This window comes from Pelophylax lessonae (assembly GCF_965119305.1).
Source record: "Pelophylax lessonae genome assembly, chromosome: 5".
NCBI lineage: Eukaryota > Metazoa > Chordata > Amphibia > Anura > Ranidae > Pelophylax > Pelophylax lessonae.
Window position 1 is genome coordinate 176730444 of NC_138772.1, and position 22196 is coordinate 176752639.

The 22196-nt window shown below is 44.2% G+C and overlaps 2 protein-coding genes across 3 annotated transcripts in view; one reads left to right on the forward strand and one right to left on the reverse strand.

Annotated features, from left to right (window-relative positions):
• Nucleotides 1-2825, reverse strand: part of LOC309555800 (intraflagellar transport protein 70A) — a 90338-nt gene extending 87513 nt beyond the window's left edge. For both annotated transcript variants that reach the window (XM_082257964.1, XM_082257963.1), the window contains exon 1: nucleotides 2635-2825. In XM_082257964.1, the coding sequence (XP_082114090.1) occupies nucleotides 2635-2811 (177 nt within the window). In that variant the 5' untranslated portion in view covers nucleotides 2812-2825. The remainder of the gene's footprint in view (nucleotides 1-2634) is intronic.
• A 9131-nt stretch (nucleotides 2826-11956) lies between these two features.
• NPHP3 (nephrocystin 3) overlaps nucleotides 11957-22196 on the forward strand; it is a 95198-nt gene continuing 84958 nt past the window's right edge. The window contains exons 1-4 of the mRNA XM_082259829.1: nucleotides 11957-12328; nucleotides 16629-16754; nucleotides 18949-19099; nucleotides 22027-22179. Coding sequence (XP_082115955.1) covers nucleotides 12005-12328; nucleotides 16629-16754; nucleotides 18949-19099; nucleotides 22027-22179 — 754 coding nt within the window. The 5' untranslated portion in view covers nucleotides 11957-12004. The remainder of the gene's footprint in view (nucleotides 12329-16628; nucleotides 16755-18948; nucleotides 19100-22026; nucleotides 22180-22196) is intronic.

Consider the following 22196-nt stretch of genomic DNA (forward strand, 5'->3'; position numbering starts at 1 on the left):
TTGGATCAACAGGTGAAAATAACAAAAAAAAAAAAAGACTAAAAAGTAAAAGCAATGCAGCCAGCACAGTGCAGGCTGTGGCCCCTTTAGACAGTTTTCCTTCCTGGTTCCAAACATGTTAGCCCCCATTCACACTATTTAGTGAGACATCAGGCATTTTTTGAGTTACGACGCGCTTGGCACAAAGAGCAGCTGTTTCACTTCATCAGGTCCACACCACAAAGAAGCTCCTGAACATTTGGAGCCTCGAGACGTTTTTGTTTTTTTTTGCTGCTGTTTTTCCACATCTTGCTCGCCGCATTTAAGGTGCCGGTAACCACGAGCGCCAATTTTTGCACATTTCCTGTGCTTCTGATGTATTTTACAACTGTGAACATAGGCTAAAGCTGGCCATTCACTATACGAAAAATCGGCCGAAATTCAGTCATTTGGACAGTTTGTTCGGTTTTCGGCCAGTTAAAGGTAATCGGTTATGACGTTTTTGAGCCGAAAAATCGAAGGACAAGTTTGGAAATTTTCTGCCGAATGAACGATAAATTGAAAGGTCAATGTGGCAATTGGATAGTAGCCAATCCAGAGCGTACCACGTCACTTCCGGTCGGTGGAACGCATGCCGGAAGTACACCGGAACCACCGTACCACACATTCGTAGGAGGACAGCAGTATTTTTTAACCACTTGCCGACCAGTCACTGGGACTGTACTGCGGCAAAGTGGCTCGATTCTGTCCAGCAATGTAGACCTACGTCGCTGGACTCCTCCCCTTGTGGGCGGCGCTCGCGCACCTCCGGAGGCTCGCTCCCGCTGTTTTCAGTCACAGCGGGAGTCGGGCCAGGGGAGGAGCGGAGGTGATCACCGCCGCTCTTCCCCGATCGTCGGGAATCGAGTCTGGAGATCCACCCGCTTGTGTAAACAAAGCGGGCGGATCTCCTAAGTGACAAACAGTGACAGATTACAGGATTCAGCATAGCTGAACCTGCGATCTGTCCCTGTGTCACTCAGTCACCTCCCCCCACACACGTTAGTAAGCACCAGGCATACATTAACTCCTCCCTCTCCAATAAAATTAACCCCTTCCCTGCCAGTGTCATTTTTACAGTAACAGTGCATATTTATAGCACTGATTACAGTAGTAATGTCACTGGTAATCCCAAAAGTGTGAAAAATGTCAGTCAAGGGTCCGATCTGTCCACCGCAATGTCGCAGTCCCGCAAAAAAAAAAAAAAAAATCGCAGATCGTCGCCATTACTCGTTAAAAAAAAAAACACCAAAAATTACAGAAATCTTTCCCTTAGTTAGTAAACGCAATAACTTTTGCGCAAACCAATCAAAATACGCTTATTGTGATTTTTTTTACCAAACATAGGTAGCAGAAAACAAATTGGCCAAAAATTTTAAAAAAATTTGATTTTTACATTTTTTTTTTGGGGGGGGGGGGGGATTTCATATAAAAAAATGTGAAAAATATTGTTATTTTTTCAAAATTTACGCTTTTTTTTGTTTATAGCGCAAAAAGTAAAAATCGCACAGGTGATCAAATACCACCAAAAGAAAGCTCTGTTTGTGGGAAAAAAATACGTAAATTTGGTTTGGGTACGGCGTCGCACGACCGCGCAATTTTCAGTTAAAGTCGCACAGTGCCGAATCGCAAAAAGTGGCCTGGACGTAAGACAGCAAAATCCTCCGGTGGTAAAGTGGTTAATGTGAGTGGATATTTTGTTTTTCAATAAATTGTTTTACATACTTCACGATGGAGATCCCCTCTCTTTATTTTTGAGTCACGGTGCCACACGGCAATCCAAGCATTTTTATATTGAAGCCAGCCGCCATTTATATGGGACCAGGACCTGTATTCATTCCCAGGCTGATGATCTTCACCTTTCTGGTGAGTGGGGTCACCAAAGGGGAGCATTAATTGGAGCACGTTTGCAGCACTTTCAACAGCGTTTACACAGCACTTGTAGCACTGAGAGTACTTTACATGGACTTTTATTTGCTGTTTTTGATTATTGATTGATATTTATTTTCTATATATTTGCACAGATATGAGTATATGTTATTTAATGTCCTAGGGGATTGCACTACAAAGATTCAGCACTATTGGCACTTTATATGTATTTATAGCAGCGCTGACACTTTTTTGGCATTCTCTAATGTGTTTCTTGCCCGTACTTTTACACTTAGCATATGGGACAAACTGAACGAAAAACAGATTCATTTATGTCCACTGAACAATTTATCATTCAAAATTCATTACATGAAGGCACGATCGTCTGCTCTCACAGCCAATGTTCGAAAATGAGTTTGAATGATTTTTCAGCTGGTGTATGGCCAGCATTAGGCTCTGCCAGTGGATGACCCAGCCCAATGTGCAGCAACAGAGGACCCTCGTCCCAATTACAAATGTCAGACGTGGGATTTCCACTTCCTGTTGTATCTCTGGGGACAGGAAGTGCAGGGAAATCTCCCAAACAGGGACACAGCAATAATATCCTGTCCACACAAAAAAATTAATGAAAAAAATAAAGTTGAACTTTAACAGTACAACACTCTTTCCCAAACTACACTAGAAATGTTTTATTAGGTGGAGATGCCATGATCGACTTGTGTTTGCAATGGAGGCGTCGTGTCTCACCATTTTATAGATGGTTGCAGTGTACTCCCCGTCTTTTATCTGCAGAGCGGCCATGTCGGCGGTAATTCCAATCCTCGGGGGGGATAAGATTCCACAAGAATGTCTCGGTGTTCTCTCCCGCAGACGGTTACCAAGGCCGCTCACACCTCTCCATAGCAACCACCCGGAACTGGACATCCCAGCCACGCCTCTTCAGCTTATAGAACACCGTCCGCTTTTCCTTTTTTTTTCCTTCAATAAGATAAACTTTATTGTTCTAAAAAAAGCTGACATTAACTTGCCAACAGTGTTGATGAGTCTTCCCTCTCCGTGGCAACCAGACAAGTAAGTTGTTATTTACTTTTTTCCCTGGGGCAACAGGGTGCAGTGATGGTTTGTAAGATGCTGATAGACTTTTATCATTGTAGATAACGGTTCATGGAACTTCCCAGGTCATACTACAGTAGTAAGTGAATGTTCTATAACTGCCAATTGTCCTGATTTCCTGCCATTAGCCTTAATGTAAAGGAGTTCTGGTCCCAGCAATGATCATCCTCCAAGTTTTTTTTAAATCGTTATATTTATATCTCCTTTTTGCTTTTTGAACTATGACTTCAGCCAAAACTTTTTTTTTTCTTTAACAACTTCAGCCCCAGGAAGGTTTACCCCCCCCCTCCCCCTCTTTATGACCAGGCCATTTTATTGCGATAAGGCACTGCGTTAATTTAAAGCGGAGTTCCACCGAAAAGTGAAACTTCCGCTCATCTGCTTCCTCCCCCCTCCAGTGTCACATTTTGACAAATTTCAGGGGGGAATGGGTACCTGTTTTTGACAGGTATCCTTACCGCCTTCCGGGAGACAGTGCCGCGGCACTGTCCCTCAGATGTGCTGCCCCTCCCCCTTCCCCTGCTGCCGAGCCAATAAGAATCCGCAGCGTGCTTGGCGCATGTGCAGTAGGGAACCGGCTGTGAAGTTGAAAGGCTTCACTGCCGGTTTCCCTTCGAATGAATGGCGGCGGCAGCACCCGGCAAAATCGGCTGTGTGCTGACATCGCGGGCAAGAAAGTGACAGGTAAGTGTCTATATTTTAAAAGTCAGCAGCTACAGTATTTGTAGCTGCTGACTTTTAATTTCTATCCCCAGCTGGAACTCCTCTTTAACTGACAATTACACGGTTGTGTGACACTGCACCCAAATAAAATTGATGTCCTTTTTTCGCCACAAATAGAAAAATCAGTCACTAACTTACACTTTTGACATTTTTTTGGGACCAGTGACAATAATACAGTGATCAGTGCTAAAAATATGTGCTTTCACTGTACTAATGACACTGGTAGGGAAGGGGTTACTATCAGGGGCGAGCAAAGGGTTAAATGTGTTCCCTGGGAGTGCTTTCTAACTGTGTGGGGGATGCTTTGACTGGGGGAAGACAGAGATCCGTGTTCCTGCTTAGCTTAACAGAAACACAAAATCTCCATCTTTCCCTCTCACAGAATGGCGATCTGCCTTGTTTACATAGGCAGACCATCATTCTGCCTGTCTCCTGAACGATTGCGAGGTGCCAGTGGACCCCCTGGACCCGCTGGTTTCCAGTGGTGTGCGTGCCTGCCCCAGACCTATTGCACAAAATCATATACAGGTACATCATTTTGCACAGAAGGGCCACAGTACATATATGCCTGGGGTGATCCAGAAGAGGTTAAAGCAGTATGAAACATAGAAGCAAACATATATTATATTGTAGATTACTGATTCTTAGATGTGATGGCTGCATCGGTTTCCTTTTTTAGGCTTGCTTTCTTTTATTTTCATCATCTGGTGATCCAGCCAGTAAGCGCCGGTTCACATTACAGCGACGCTACCTCGCACCGCGACCTCCGAACATTGAAGTCTATGGCGGTCGCCTCCGGGTCGCCCCAAAGAAGCTCCGGACCCTTTTTCTAGGTCGGAGCGACTTGTGTCGCTCCTATTAGAACGGGTCCGCAGCTTCCCTATGGGAGGCGACCTGCGGCGACCTCACAGGTCGCCCTAGTGTCAACCGGCACTAAGTCTGTTGTTTTTCAACAGAAGAAGCTCTCTTGCCGATGTAGCAGTTTACAGGGATTAGATAAACCATTTACTTATGACAGGGTTGCTTACTATGATCAGCTTTTATTATTTATTATACCTGTGTCCCTATTAGGATGATCTAATCTCATTATTTATCTGGGAGCCATTGTCACCAGAATAGACAGTGAAGAGAAATCACAAAGTTGTCACTAATAGCAGAGTAAAGGGGATATCTACCAAGGGAGACATAATTTCTGGTCTCGCGAGGGTGCATACGACCTGGCCTCGGCGTGAGTCGCAGCATTCCTCCTGGCCGACAGACCCCCATTTCGATTGAGAGGAGGATCTGTCTGGAGCGGTGCCCACCTGGTTCCTGGTATGGTGAGTAGCTGTCCCCCCTCTACCCCTGGAGGGTTTTGGGGTGGGCGTGGGCCCCCTTCTTGGGACAGTTGGACCCCCAGGGTTCCCCTCCTTTCAGCCGGCACCCCCTTCTTGTCAAGTCCCTCATGTTGCCCCCCCTTCTACATACACTGGGAATGTATTTTTTTTGGGTGGTCTGATCACCTTCCCAGGGTGGGTGGCAGGGCACTACTGGCGATGGGGGCCAGGGGGGTGCGCCACCACCGGCCGGACGATCGATTGTGCAGGGCGGGTGGGTTGTACCTGGTAGGGGCTCCTACCAGGGTCCCCCCATCCTGCCTGGATCTGTCCTTAGGCCTGGTCCCCCCATTCGGGGTCCCTGTATGCCTCATGGTGCCCCCATTTTGTTGTAGCCTGTGTGTTTCTTTACACGTCGGCCATTTTTGTGTAGTCTGACGGGCATTTTACTGTGGTTTATTATTGCAAATAGTTGCAGCTATGACAGTGAAGCCCTGTGAGTGGAGCCCCTCCTTATCCCCTGGTGCTGACTCCGGGATCATTTAGCTTCCTGATGGCGGCATGTGTAGTGCAGAATTTTCTGGTGCTTGCAGGTGTCTGTGTCAGTGGGTGGTGAGTCTAGCGGGGTCCTCTCCCTCTCTGCTGAGGATCGCTCTGTGCCTTGTGCTTGGCGACTGGGTGGTGCTACCAGCACTGTGGGGGTTGTCCCTTAGCAATGTGTTACAATTTTTGTGGGTCCCCCTGGTGACTCATGGACTCCTTGGAGCACATCTCCCCACCTGATCCCCTCTCTGAGGCTGCAGGGCCCTCCGGGTCCCAACCATCCATTCATGCACTGACGGCGGTCCTGGAGTCCCTTGTGTCGCGTTTGAAGGCGGCTTGCGGGCTAGCAAAAAGCATCACCCACCTTCCCCTGCCTCGTCTGTCCCATCAGATCCTGAATCTGATTTGGCCACCAGGGACGTGGGTCACTCTGCTGGGTCTGCGACCACGCGCCTGGAATCCTCTGGTAGTGAGGATGATTCCTCCACGTCTGCGACCGCGCACAAAAAGCTGCTTGCAGATGCATTGGTTGTATCTGTGCGTGAGACCCTGAAGATGGAGGACACAGCTGAAGCTCCGACAGAGGCACAGGTACCCTTTGGCACACACAAGCCATCCAGAACAGCAAAGGTGTTTCCTTTCCCCACCTATTTTGACAGCATTGTCGCTAAAAAGTGGGGATGACCAAAGCGTCCCCGTGGGGTTCCTAAGCGCTTTAATTGGCATTACCCCTATGAGGAGTCCCATCTTAAAAGTGGGCTGTGCCACTGGTGGTGGACCCTCTGGTTTCCAGATTAAACAAGGCAACCATGATTCCGGTGGAAGAATCCCCAGCCTTTAAGGATCCAGCTGACCGGAAGGCGGAGGCTGTGGCCCGCATTATGTACACATTAAGAGGTTCAGCAATGAGGCCGGTAGTTACTATTGCCCTAGCGTTACAAAATTTGACTGAGTGGGCTAAGCTCCTACGCCATGACTTGGAGGGGTGAAAAACTCCCTCCTGCCTTTGCTGAGATGGCAAATCAGCTGGTCCAGGGGTTGCAATTTATCTGCCTCCTTGGATTCAGCTCCCCTGATGGCTCGCCTCTCTGTTGTGGCGGTGGTCCTCCGGCGTGTCATTTGGCTTAAATGCTGGTCTGCGGATCAGACTTCTAAGAAGGCCTTGACTGATCTTCCCTTTCAATGAGATCGCCTGTTTTGGAGCTACTCTGGGTGACATCATTAAAGGTCTCATGGGGGGAAAGAGTGCCTTTCTTCCACAGGCTACTAAGGGCAAGGAACCCCGCCGTAGACGTAGACCTTCCTTCTCAGCTCATAAGAAGTTTTTTCGTCCCTCAGGGTCGACTGAAAAGGGCTGAAAGCCATCCAGGGTCTCCTCTGGCGGCTCCAAACTAACCTGGTCTGGCAAGCGAGAGCGGCCTTCTCCAGACCCGCGGACAAGGATCCTTCAGCATGAAGGTGCACCCTCACCCGTATCAGGTGGGGGGGGGGGGGGCATCTTCGCTGATTTCCGGACCCGTGGACTTCTCTGGTGCAAGACAAGTAGGTCCACGAAGTTATTCGGTCTTATTACAAGATTGAGTTTCGCTCTTGTCCCCCAGCAAGGTTTTTTCCCTCCAACCTTCGCCTGGTTGGTTACAGGGTTTGTTTGGGGTGGTACAAGACCTGTTCCTTCAAGGGGTGATTGTCCCAGTTCCAACTTCGAAAAGTTTTCAGGGTGTTTACTCCAACCTGTTCACAGTCCCCAGGAAGGAAGGCAAAGTGTGTCCAGTCCTGGACCTCAAGGCACTGAACTAGTGGTGCACCGAAATTTTGGCCACCAAAATTTTTGGCCGAAAATGGGTTAAAAATTCCGATACTAAAGATGGCCGCAGCGCAGGTTTCAAAAGACCCGCCTCTGGCCGGTGGCCCGCCTCCCGGTGATGTCACTACTACTACGATCTGTGCATGAATGAACTAACAGACCCGGCGGGCGGGCGAGCGGCCGCTAATAGCTGTAACTAAGTGAGCGCTTCACTTCCCTATCAGGCGGGTATCTCCACTGACAGGGAAGTGAAGCGCTCACTTAATTATAGCTATTAGCGGCCGCTCGCCCGCCCGCCAGGTCTGTTAGTTCATTCATGCACAGATCGTAGTAGTAGTGACATCACCGGGAGGCGGGCCGCCGGCCAGAGGCGGATCTTTTGAAAGGAAGAACACAGGAAAGCAGAGAGTAAGGAGACTGCATCATTGGGATGGGGAGGGACGCTGAGGCAGGGGGGGGGGGGACGCTGAGGTGAGGTTACCAATGGTATTAGTATTATGCAGCATGAGGGGGTTAATGTATTGCCACTACTGGTCACTGATGCATTAGTGACCGACCAGTGGCAGTTAATTAACCCCTTTGTGCTGCATTAGTGCAACCAGAATCAGTGCAACCAGTGTTAATTAACACTGATACTGGTTGCACTAATGCAGCACAAAGGGGTTAATTAACTGCCACTGGTCGGTCACTAATGCATCAGTGACCAGCAGTGGCAATATATTAACCCCCTCATGCTGCATAATACAAATACCATTGGTAATGAAATTAACCACTTAAAATTATAAATAGAACCGGCGCTCAATCACCCCCAATATGTTATAAAAATCATAGGAATAAATATGAATACACATCTAAAAACAATCAAAGCAACAGCAAATCAATGTAAATAAGTGAACAGTAATGTGCACAGTGACAATAAGTGCAAGTATACCATAATAAAAATAAGCAGCAATATTCGTACTCTACCTAATTTCTTTTATCCTTTTACTACATCTGGTTGATGGTCAGCGCATAAGCTTATCCTACCTTTTTAAATTAACCACTTGCCAACCTGTGTATGCCCCTGTTCTATCTATTTTAAAGTAATTTGGGGGGAAAAGTCATTTTCGTTTTCGGCCAAGGGCATCCTACATTTTAGGTTTCGGTTTCAGGCCCAGAATTTTCATTTCGGTGCATCCCTACACTGAACTGCTTTGTGCGGGTGCAGAAGTTCAGAATGGAGTCCATTCGAACAGTGGTGACATCCCTGCATCAGGGGGATTTTCTTGCCTCTGTCGACATCAAGGATGCTTACCTTCACATTCCTATATGTGCCAGTCACCTGCGTTTTCTCCACTTTGCCGTGGGAGAGGAGCATTATCAGTTTGTGGTGTTACCCTTTGGTCTCGCCTCCACTCCTAGGGTCTTCACAAAAGTGTTGGCTCCGGTGCTAGCTTTGTTATGCCAACAGGGGATCGTGGTACTGGGCTATTTGGATGATCTCCTTCTTCTGTGAGTGGAGTCTCCATCTGCTCTGGTGGAGAACTTGGAGATCACAATATGAACTGTGCAAGAGTTCAGCTAGATTCTGAATTTTAGGAAGTCTGCCCTTGTTCCGTCCACAAAGCTGGACTATTTGGGTCTGACTCTGGACTCAGCCATAGCCAGAGTTCTCCTTCCTCCTTCCTGGATGAACTGCAGAAATTGCAGGTCCCAATTCGCCTCCTGCTGTCCAACAAAGGGTCATCCCTCTGGACTTGCATGCGGGTGCTGGGCCTGATGGTGTCTACCTTTTAAGGCGGTTCTGTTCGCTCAATTCCATACGAGGTCTCTGCAAAAGGAGATTCAGACCAAATGGGACAAGACTCCGCAGTCTCTGGACAACCAGATCCGGCTGAGTCGGGGCACAAAGGAGTCCCTGATATGGTGGCTTCGCTCTCCAGGACTTCGGCTGGGAAAATCCTTCCTCCCCTTCTATTGGACAGTGGTCACCGCGGATGCCAGCCTGTCCGGCTGGGGAGGCGTCCCGGGCAAGCATTCTGCTCATGGGATATGAACGCTGGAAGAGCCCTGGAGCTCTGAGCGATCAGACTGTGTCTGGATCATTGGACGGATCGTCTTCAGGAATGCCCTGTGCGCATTCAATCGGACAATGCCGAGCCCGTGGCTTATGTCAATCACTAAGGGGCACAAGAAGTGCCCTGGCGGCTCTGGAGGTAGCCGGCATTCTAAGGTGGGCAGAACGGTTCGTTCCAGCCCTCGAGTTTGCCTAGAAAACTGACAGGCGGACCCGATCGGAACATCCGTGTGAAAGGGGCCTTAGTTGTTTCAGAAACCAATCATAGGTGACAAAAGTATAAACTAAAAATGTTTCTTGCCTAAATATGGCATCCATTCAGATCCGCCAAAAAAAAAAAAAAAAAGGATGTAGCCCTGTTCCATTTTAAAAAACGGGCCTGAACAAACACGGATAAAGGCAGATGTAGCAAGTGATCATCCGTTTACATCTGCAAGCCTATAGTAATGTATTGCTGTCCATTTTTCCTCCAAAAACAGGCAGATGAAAAACTAATTGAACCCCCATGTGAAAGGACCCTAAGGGCCCATTCACACAGAGCCACTCCACTCCATTCATCAGGGGATCCATGAGCAGATCCCGTGCTGAATCGGAGCTGAATGGGACAAATGTTAGTTTTTTTTTTTTTTTTAAATCCGTGCCTGTTTTGTTTGTGTCCGAATTTAGCACGGGGGACAGGGGCAAACCCGTGATGGTTTCATTGGACTTGTGTCCATTTACATCAGCCTACCTCCAATCTGTAACGTTTAGGTCTAGGTTTGTTTTTCTGGCCCTGGACAGGCTCAGAGGTAGGCAGGTGTAAACAGGCACAAGTCCAATTACATCCACCTGTACATAGAGCTACATGGAACTTCTGAGCAGGTCCACCTGAAAACTTGATAGGCAGACCTGATTGGAAAGCCTATATGAAACTTTCTGTGAATTGGGACATTTAAACTTGCTTTTTTTTAAAATTCCAATCTAAATTTAGTAGGAGTCAGAGTCAGTGCATTGTTTGCCGACTCCGACTCCAGGTACCCAAAATTTCCTCCGACTCTGACTCCACAGCACTGTATGAAAGCCCCCTTAGGATGAGTTCAGGTACTAGTCTGAACCGGCCTGAGCTATCCTGTCAGGTAGCCGTCACTGAGGACTACCAATGGTAAGTAGTGGAAACATTCCCTGCCCCACAGCCGCCCATATACACAACACTTGTATACATGTGACTGTGGGGCGAGGAATGCCTCTGCCGCTTATGATTTGCAGTCTTCAGTGACTGCCTCCTAGGGGGATAGCTCAGGCATGTTTAGGCTAATACTGGAACATAAGCAATACAAAAATAAAGTGCAGCACAAAAATGAAGACCAATCAAAATCTAAGTATTAAATAAATATCAGAAAATGTAAAAGTCCAAAGATTTCTAAAAAACAAAGCCCAGAGAGTAACAGACTCATCCACGTGGGGAAACAGAGATCCAAGCTCAGAGTATGAGTGACAATCCCTCCACCAACGAGTATGCTGCTCGCTCACCTTAATGGATGGACCCCTGATCCAACAGGAAGTCACAAGCACATATCCCCCTGAATTTGGGTGAAGTGAGGACCAGCAATGTGACCAGCAACCTCCGGGTAATCACCATGCACATGGAAATAAAGGTAGATCTAAGTGCTCTCTGCTAAAAAATGTTCAGGCTTTGTTTAGGCTTCCATATCACACTTACATGTGAATTAAGTAAAACAGGCAGAGCTCTGTTTTGCTTCTGTCTAACTGGAACATATAACTATACTGGAACATGCTTAAGTGCAATTCTACTTCTGACTTTTCACTACTCTTTACCAAGCTAAAAAAAATAAAAATAACATAACTTGACTGGTGTTATGGTAGAAAACATTACTCAGTTGTCCACCCCAAGCATAATTCCCAAGTGTCCCTAAGCGTGTCAGACAGTCCCAGAATTTTGGGTACTGTCTTTCAGTGTTTGTGTCTGTGAGCTTTCCTACAAGGTTCAAGACACCAGACATTAGGTTGATTGGGGTAATAACTTTGATAGCAGAAGAAAGCCATTCAGGTGAGGCAAAGCACTCCGGTGCAGGTCGGATCCTCCATCCAGTAATCCAATAGTCAACAGAGAAAGTTTGACCGCACTCAGGAGTTGATGAAAATGGAAGAGTTTTATTCCCCATAAACTTGAATACATATGGTTATGAGTAAACGATCTGTGGAATCGTGAAACGCGTTAACCTGTCCCATGTCTGTGTGAAGCATTGTTATGTATTCAAGTTTATGGGGAATAAAACTCTTCCATTTTCATCAACTCCTGAGTGCGGTCAAACTTTCTCTGTTGACTATTAGGTTGATTGGGGTGCCAGGTGCTATAATGTTCTCTGTGTTCCAATACCTGTCACTGAAGGAACACCGTTATTGTCAGGTGGAGTGATCTCTGCTCGATAAAAGCATATCCCCATATAGTAGTACATAAAGCAGTGATCCAAGACAATAGATAATTTTGTATATTTGTGTGTCCTCCAGAATTCATGATGATGGAAAGGTAGCAGTGTTTCCTAAATCTTTACAAATCTCATCATGGGGACGGCATCATCCATGGTCAGCCCTGGAGAAGTTATTGAAGATACATATGGCGGTGGAGGGGGAGAAGCTTGTGAGATTCCTGTGGAAGTGAAGCCCAAGGCACGCCTTCTGCGCAGTTCTTTCAGACGTGGACCAAGGGTGATTGGGGCTAGTTTTAAATCCACTGCATCAGTGGACCTTGAATATGCTGCTGAATATGAACGCCTGAAGAAGGAATATGAGATCTTTCGGGTCAGCAAGAATAATGAGATTGCTTCTATGCAGAAGAAAGAGGTGAAACTGGATGAAGAAAATAAAAGACTGAGAGCAGAGCTACAGGTAGGACAACACATAGTTTATATTTTGGATAGAGTGGGTTATTTGGGGACCACAGACTTACTTTTTGCATTGACGTTACAGCTTTAGAAGACATAGGACTTGTACTCTTCTTATTTCCATGCTAATGGCCTTCTAACTGGTTCTACATTTAGTCCTCCTACTTACCATATGTGCAAGCCTGCACTGAAAGAATAGCCACTGTCTTTGGTGGATGTGGTTACCAGTACACATGGACACTTTTTTGGGGCATTTAGGTATGTTGAGTGCTTAATGTCTATAAGAATTGACAAACTGTTTTCAGGACATGGAATAGGAGATGGTAGCAGGAATAGGAGGTGTATGCAAAAGAGATGTAGCATGCATGGAAGATGAGGAATGCAAGGTGTAGATAGTATAGGTCACGTGATAGATTGCATTTTTTGGGGTTGTATTTGATATGTGCAAAGAGAGATCACACAAATACTTAAACGTATAACATTTACATAAGTTATGACAGATACAGATAATACTAGAAAATATAACAAGATGACTTAAGTAAAATGCTGTTTCTGCCGATGACCAGAATCAGACACATGCATAATAGTAAGCTCTCACATGAGAAAATTCTAGCTGTATTCTAAATTCTAAGTTCTAGCTGTAGTATATATATATATAGGACTCAAATGTAAGGAAATTGTCAACCTCTACTGCAAGCAACAATTTGACCTTTTAGGACTAAAGCCCCGTACACACGCAACGAAAATCGGCAGGGAATTTTCGTCCGACGACCGATCTGCCGGTTTTCGGCTTGTTAGTATGATGCTTCCGACAACTGACTCTGACTTTTCGGCTGAAAAAAATCTGGTGTGCAGGCTATAAAATTTTTGTCCGCCGTCAAAACACGGCCGATTTTCATGCAGTCAGTACAGATTTCGACAGGGAAAAATCTTATGAGCAAGTCTGGGCATGCTCAGAAAAGTAAGAACACAAAGAAAGCAAACCAACACATGACATCACTTCTGAAGTAGATTTTTGTTGGGCGAGAAAATTCGTGTCCAGTCTAGGCACATTCCAACCAACAAAACACCACTCTGGACAAAAGACGGACGATCGGTCGGCTGATAATCGTTGCGTGTGTACGGGGCTTTAGTCAGTTTCCAATGACATTCCTTTGGTATAAAGTCAGCTAAGGTAACCACAATAACCAGGATATTGGAGGCTTTCTTTCTTAGATATTGTGAGGCAACTGAAAAACTTTTTAAATAAGGAAATATGAAATATGCAATTTCCCCATCAAAGTGAGAGGTCAGAAGCATAGAGTGTATAAGAGGGAGGTAATGGGCAGGGATCAAGCAATATGGTTAATAGGAAGTAGGAGGCATGGGGATTGACTTACTAAAGGCAGTTAGACTGTGCACTTTGCAAATGTAGCTGCCCTCTGCAAGTGAATTTGCTCCAGAGCTTAGTAAATGAGGATAAGCTTTGCTGGCTTCCATCATCCAATCATGTGCAAGTAAAAATGCATTTTTAAAATTGCCTTGCATGTGTTTAGGTATTCTTGCAAAGCAAAGCATTAGCTCATTTACTAAGCTCTGGAGCAAATCCCCTTGGAGAGTACAACTGCATTTGCAAAGTGCACTGACTATTTGCCTTTAGGAAATCAACCCCTCTGAGTATGAAAGAGGAAGATGGGAGAGAAATAGAAGGCAGTATGGAATTGGGAGTTAGGAGGCATGGAGCAAGGTGAAACAGAGAATAAGGAGGCATAGAATGAGAGCAGTTCATTGAGCGGAGAAGGCTGTATGAAAGAGAACTGAGAGGCATAGGGCATGAAAGAGAGAAACAGAGCGGGCAATGTGGAAGAGTGAATACGCTAATGTAATTGTGCGCTACCTTAAATATACAAAACAACCAAAGTTGAAAACTAATAAAGCTGCTGCTATAACCTAAATGTGTTCCCACATCTGCAGGGTAAAAATTAGTACAAAATGTAAAAGCGCTGCTAACATAAATCAATTCAATTACAAAAAGAATAAAGAAAACATTGACAGAATAATAAATACTATAAGATTTAATGTGATAAATTAAGATATAATCCAAAGTGGGCACCTCCTAAAGTGCAATATTAGTGCAGAACCACCGTCCTCTGGTTATTTAAAGCGCAAGTGAAAAAAAAAAGTCCTGAAGTGCAAGTTATTAAAAAGGAAAAAAGGAAGGCACTCCTCAGTGCAAAAAATGTGTCCAAATCTCTAAAAACAGTGCAATGTGTGAATCAGTCCATATGTGTCCATTCCTTAAATCTTGTGCTGCAATCCCCACATGAAGTGTCTGCTCACCTACATGATTAACCCACAAGGAGTCTAAAGCAATTTTTATAAGTATAATCACTGCCGTCCACTTTCTAGGTAGCTCCACACTCCTTGGCAATGTTCCCAATTAGCTTTATGCAACCCCACTGTCCTTGACAATTCTCCAAAATAGCACATGTAGAGACATAAAGAGACAAACTCCAATGGCGCAATACCCAAACGCATCGGAAGTAATAAGACAAATCCCAGCTTCAATCATTAAACTCACATTTATTTAGATAAAATACAGCTTAAAATCACAGTTCCAACAGTGATCACATAAGAGAGGGTCAAACCTGCCCACCGCTTGTTACTTCTACGCGTTACGCCACATCCTTCATGGCTTCAACTGGAGGAGAGAAAAAAAAATGTGGAAGAATGAATTACAAGGTACAAAATGAGGAGTAAGCTTAAACTGGAGGATTCAGTTACCAGCACAAATGGATACTTTTCTGATGTGCTATGTGTCCAAAAGCATTGACAACTTAATTTAAGGCATGGAGTATAAAAGAAGAAGATAGTGGGAAAAAGTTATATGGAAAAGACATAGCAGATGGAGCACAGAAGAGGGTGGTAGTCTGCAGGTAACTGGCAATATAGAAGATAGAATGTAGGATTATGGAGTATTATAGGGTTTGGAGTATGAAATATGGAGGTGAAAGACATGGAATATGAAGGAGGAACAAAGAAGAGATATACAGTACAAGACATTATGGAAGTAAGAGTTAGTAGCCAATGAGCAAAGTGTATTAAACAGAGAAGTAGGAGGCACAGAATATGGAAGAGAGGATTGTATGGTAAGGAGAAGGCTGTATGAATGAGAGATGAGGTATATGGTATGGAGGGGAAGAGACAGCAGGGAATATGGAAGACAGAATGAGAGGGTATGAAATGAGGAGTATGCTGAAGGGGGAATGAGGCATAGGCTATAAAGAGATGGTTAGAAGGCAGAAAGCAAGTGTGAAAAAGTGTAAGTGTGAAAGATAGAACCAGGAGACACGGGGAGATTTATTTCTTCAATCAGACAGTAGAAGGGTGTACCTGGGTCCCACTGGTTTATGCCAGTTTTGATGGAACTGCTGAATATTTTCCAATGTTGAAGGGAAGTAAGCATGATGTGTCTTTCATCTGCTGCTTTAAGTTTGCTTGGCCAACCAGTGCGTCTACGGTCCTCAACATTGCCCATTTTTTTGTGCTTTTTCAAAAGAGCTTGAACAGCACATCTTGCAACCTCCGTCTGCTTTGAAATCTTTACCTGGGAGAAATCTTGCTGATGCAGTATGGTGTAGGACATGTGACATGAAACTGTCCTCCAAAACCTCACCTTAGCAGCAGAGTTTGGCTGTTCCTCATCCAGCTTTAAGCCTCCTACACAGCTGTTTTTGTTTCAGTTATTGACTGTGTTTCACCCTATATATCAGGGATGTCAAAGTGGCGGCCCTCCAACTGTTGCGGAACTACAAGTCCCTTTTTGCCTCCGCCTGTGGGAGTCATGCTTGTAACTGTCAGCCTTGCAATGCCTCATGGGACACCCTTAGTTCTGCAACAGCTGGAGGGCCACCAGTTTGACACCTGTGCTATATATAATATTGATGATCATTAGCACCTGCTTGGTATAATTGGTTTATCATACACCTGATTCTAATCCTACAAAATCTTCCTGACTTTGTGCAAGTGTACAAAGTGTGCAAAAGTAAGACTTTTAGGCTGGTTTGAAGCTAAAGGGTATTCAGATCTCTCTTCTGTTCAAAATGCATTTTGTAAATTATTAAATATAAACAATAAAATATATATATATATATATATATATATATATATATATAAATATATATATATATATATATATATATAAATATTTGAAAGCACTTTTACTTTACAACATTCACACCTGCCTAAAAACCTTTGCACATGTATGTGTGACTATGTGTGTGTGTATAGACTTTATTCCTTATTTGTTGTTTGGTTTACTGTAGGCTCTTCAGAAGACCTATCAGAAGATCCTCAGAGAGAAGGAGAGTGCGGTTGAAGCTAAATATCAAGCTATGGAGAGAGCTGCTACTTTTGAACACGATAGAGATAAAGTGAAAAGACAGTTTAAGGTAGAAGATTGCACACTGGAGAATAATTCAACAGATACCAAATATTTGCATGTTGAACCAATGAATTGCTGACACTAGATCCACATACAAAGAATGTTATAAAAGTAACTGGCTGAGTTTTATCAGTGATATATCTGCACAAAAGTAAAGCTGTTTGTTAAAAACATTATATATAAATCCCTAAAATTCTTTAGAGAACCTGATTAATGAAAATATAAGCAATGCCATGCAGACTTTTTTTTTTTTTTAAAGGATAAGGGATCCAAGGTGGTCATCCTTTTTCTGGTTTACAGTCTAGTTATTTATTGACCTGGGACAAATATGCAGGACTGGAGATCAGGTTAAGGTTACTGATTTACTATATATGATGAGGGTGACTGCCTCAGAGCCTGTCCCTATCAAAAGAAGTCAAAAGTGGCAGATCCTATATTTTTTTTAATCATTTCTCGATCCAGTCAGTCACCTTAGGGTCTCTCTATCCAGCCAGTCACCATAGGGTCTCTCGATCCAGTCAGTCACCTTAGGGTCTCTCTATCCAGCCAGTCACCATAGGGTCTCTCTATCCAGCCAGTCACCATAGGGTCTCTCGATCCAGTCATTCACCATAGGGTCTCTCGATCCAGTCATTCACCATAGGGTCTCTCGATCTAGTCAGTCACCATAGGGTCTCTTGATCCAGCCAGTCACCCTAGGGTCTCTCGATCCAGCCAGTCACCATAGGGTCTCTCGATCCAGTCATTCACCATAGGGTCTCTCGATCCAGTCAGACACCATAGGGTCTCTCGATCCAGTCAGTCACCATAGGGTCTCTCGATCCAGTCAGTCACCATAGGGTCTCTCGATCCAGCCAGTCACCATAGGGTCTCTCGATCCAGTCAGTCACCATAGGGTCTCTCGATCCAGCCAGTCACCATAGGGTCTCTCGATCCAGTCAGACACCATAGGGTCTCTCGATCCAGCCAGTCACCATAGGGTCTCTCGATCCAGTCAGTCACCATAGGGTCTCTCGATCCAGTCAGTCACCATAGGGTCTCTCGATCCAGCCAGTCACCATAGGGTCTCTCGATCCAGTCAGTCACCATAGGGTCTCTCGATCCAGTCAGTCACCATAGGGTCTCTCGATCCAGCCAGTCACCATAGGGTCTCTCGATCCAGTCAGTCACCATAGGGTCTCTCGATCCAGTCAGTCACCATAGGGTCTCTCGATCCAGCCAGTCACCATAGGGTCTCTCGATCCAGTGAAACTGATGTGTCATATGACCGTTGACCCAGAGTGGTTAGTGGTACCATGTCCAGGTCCAAACTGCAAGATAGTACAAGTGTGTAAGTCTTTTTCCTGTGAACTTGCATTGACTTTCTTCAGTGATCTTCTGCTGAACAGTGTTCATTTTTTACGTCAAATTTCGATTTAGTTTTAGTCATAGTCTTTTGACTAAAATGCCGTTTTAGTTGTATTTTAGACATCTGAATTATTTTACTTTAAGTTGTATTTTAGTCTACTAAAATTGAATGGGTTGATTTAAATTGTAATGCATTATTTAAGCATTTCTCTAGAATTTTCAAACTCATTATATACTCCTGGTGTAAAAATCTAATAACATGTTATTATTTATGGTATTAAGGTTTGAACATGCACTACAGACAAAGATTTAGCCGTTGAAATATATAATCGGTGCTAATTTTGTCTTCAAATTTCAATGTAGTTCTAGTCATACCTTTTGACTAAAATGCCATTTTAATTTGAGTCGTAATTTAGTGGACTAAAATAATGTTAATTTCGACCACGAAAATATTTTCATCCATTAAATTAACATTGTTTCCTAATTAATGTTCTTGATTTTCTTTTTTCTGCGGTACTCACAGCTCCTGGTTGTTCAATGGCTGCCCTGCCCATAGAATTTAGTGGATTGTGCAGGTAGTGTCAGTACAGGTCAGGCAGCCTGGTGCAGCCAGGTGCAAACATTTCCTGATTGACTCTTTGTAACTTGAATCTTCAGAGGAATTGCAAAAACGAAAACTCTGACAGAACAAAAAAAATCATTTTCCCTGCATGGGCAAAGTACATGCTTGCTTTAAAGCTGCAATGTTAACCCCAATTCCTATCAGACCTGTTTATCAATGGCCATTTTGTGTTTAGTAAGCTTTGTTAAATTCATTTGTAGCTTTGTGAATAGTAATAAACTTTTTCCTAAAGATCTTTAGAGAAACAAAGGAAAAAGAGATCCAGGATTTGCTTCGAGCCAAGCGAGACCTTGAAACCAAACTTCAGAGACTACAGGCTCAGGGGATACAGGTGTTTGATCCAGGAGAGTCAGATTCTGATGACAATGACACAGATGTGACAGGTAACTTTGATGGAAGAAGATTAGAATTACAAAATATAAGGAAACATCTCTGAATGCAGATTTCCCCATGCAGCTGCGTTAAATGTTGTACAAATTTGGGAACGCTGCACAATCTGTTTGGGGCCCTTTCAAACTATTCCATTGAAAAAAAAAAAACACAGTAAAAGCTGCATATGTGTTTTTAATGCATTCTTTGTGTGTTTTCTGGTTGCCTGATTCCGATCATGCACCTGTGAGACATGGACATATGATTAAAAAAGCACATGAGAAACTCAACTTCAGTGCGTTTTTAACCACTTTACCACCGGAGGATTTTGCTGTCTTACGTCCAGGCCACTTTTTGCGATTCGGCACTGTGCGACTTTTAACTGACAATTGCGCGGTCACCCAAACAAAATTTACGTCCTTTTTTCCAACAAACAGAGCTTTCTTTTGGTGGTATTTGATCACCTCTGCGATTTTCATTTTTTGCAATATTAATTAAAAAAAGCGACAATTTTGAAAAAATAACAATATTTTTCTACTTTGACAGTTAAAAAATATCCAATATATTAAATTTTTGTCATATATTTAGGCCAAAATGTATTTAGCTACATGTCTTTGACAAAAAAATTCTCAATGAGCGTATTTTTAACCGCTTTATGACCGGAAGGTTTTACCCCATTCTTGACCAGGCCATATTTTGCGATTCGGCACTCCGTTTTTTTAACGGACAATTGCGTGGTCGTGCAATGCTGTACCCAAATTAAATTTATGTCCTTTTTTTCCCCACAAATAGAGCTTTCTTTTGGTGGTATTTGATCACCTGTGCGATTTTTACTTTTTGCGTTATAAACAAAAAGATCGACAATTTTGAAAAAATAACAATATTTTTCACATTTTTTTATATGAAATTCCCCAAAAAAATGTAAAAATCTAAATTTTTTATCATTTTAGGCCAATTTGTTTTCTGCTACATATGTTTGGTAAAAAAAATCACAATAAGCGTATTTTGATTGGTTTGCGCAAAAGTTATTGCGTTTACTAACTAAGGAAAAGATTTCTGTCATTTTTGTTGTTTTTTTTTTTTTTAACGAGTAATGGCGGCGATCTGCGTTTTTTTTTTTTTTGCGGGACTGCGACATTGCGGCGGACAGATCGGACCCTTGACTGAAATTTTTGACACTTTTGGGGGTACCAGTGACATTACTACAGTAATCAGTGCTATACATATGCACTGTTACTGTAAAAATGACACTGGCAGGGAAGGGGTTAATTTTTATTGGAGAGGGAGGGGTTTATGTATGCCTGGTGCTTACTAACGTGTGTGGGGGGAGGTGACTGAGTGACACAGGGACAGATCGCAGGTTCAGCTATGCTGAACCCTGCTATCTGACCCTGCCTGTCACTTAGAAGATCCGCCCGCTTTGTTTACACAAGCGGGCGGATTTCCACACTAGATCCCCGACGATCGGGGAAGAGCAGCGCTGATCACCGCCGCTCCTCCACCTGGCCCGACTCCCGCTGTGACTGAATACAGTGGAAGCGAGCCTCCGTCGCCGCGCGCCGCCGAGAGAGGGGAATGTCTGGTGACGTAGGTCTACGTCGCCAAACGATAACGAACCACTTTGCCGCAGTACAGTCAATGTGACTTGTCGGCAAGTGGTTAAAGTGTTTTTCATTCAGTTCATTTCTCTTCTTCCCAGGTGCATTTTTTTTGCGCGCTTTTTAAACATGCACCAAAAATGCAGTATACAGGAGTTTTAAAAACGCAGCCCACCCGCACATTGGTGCGAAGAGTTTCATAGGGTTAAGAGCCAATTTACACCAGATACAGTTGAATTTTGTTAGATGCATTTTTGACTGTATTCCAGCTGCATAGACAGTCCAAAATGCAGGTTATTCTATCGGCAGAGTTTGCCACCATTGCAGTGCAGTGAAAAAAGTACAGCAAGCTGCATTTTTCTGCACTGCAAATGTGCATGTAAACATACACATACGTTCACATTGCAGCGACCCGACTTTGCCGGGCGACCTCACTCCGAGGTCGCTGCTCGCGCCGCGACCTCGGAGCGGCCGGTACGGACTTCATAACATTGAAGTCTATGCAGGTCGCTCCGGGTCGCCCCAAAGAAGCTCCGGACCCTTTTTCTAAGTCGGAGCGACTTGTGTCGCTCCTATTAGAACGGGTCCATAGCTTCTGTATGGCAGGCGACCTACGGCGACCTGTGAGGCGACCAGGTCGCCTCACAGGTCGCCCCAGTGTGAACGGGGGCTGAGTGTGAAAGGACCCTTATTTATAAAGAAACCAGTGTTAGACAAATGCTGAATTCATACATTATTTAAAGGGTTAGTTCACCTTTACCAAAAAACTACCTATGCAGATAAGGGGCATGTGTAGATAACAACAAACTGTGCAGCTTTGACTTAAATTGAACAATACCTCCCCTATATGTGTAGGCCATTTACGTGCCTCATGAAGCCTGACCTGAAAACTCCCAGGATGTTGCTAAGCGAGGCCTAGCTTTTACTGTTCAGCTTCACCATCACAGGAGTGAGCTTTTTCTCTGATTCAAACTTCCTCACATACGCTTTTTCTCCCCTGATTCAATAGTTCCGAGTTTGAGAGCTCACTCCTGTAATGGTGGAGGTGAACCATATCGATTACGCCTTGTTTAGCAACATCCTATCAATGTCCTGGGAGTTTTCCAGTCAGGCTTCATGAGGTATATAAATGGCCTACACCAACAACAAGGGCATTATTCAACTTTAGTCAGAGCTGCACAGTTTGTTTTTATCTACAGACACCCATTATCTGCATAGGAAGTTTTTTTGGTAAAGGTGAACTAACCCTTTAAGGTTTTTTTTTTTTTTTTTTTTTCAAATACAGAAATGCTATCTTAAAATTCCTCTAAAGAAAAAGTTAATTGTTTATCTGTTGTGTTAAGTTCCTGGCACACAGTGTGACTATTGGACAAGTGGAGCCTTGGGAAGTGAGCCCTCCATGGGCAGCATGATGCAGCTTCAGCAGTCTTTTCGGGGACCAGAATTTGCTCACAGTTCTATTGATGTTGAAGGACCGTTTTCTAATGTAAACAGAGGTAAGCTTATGCCCTTT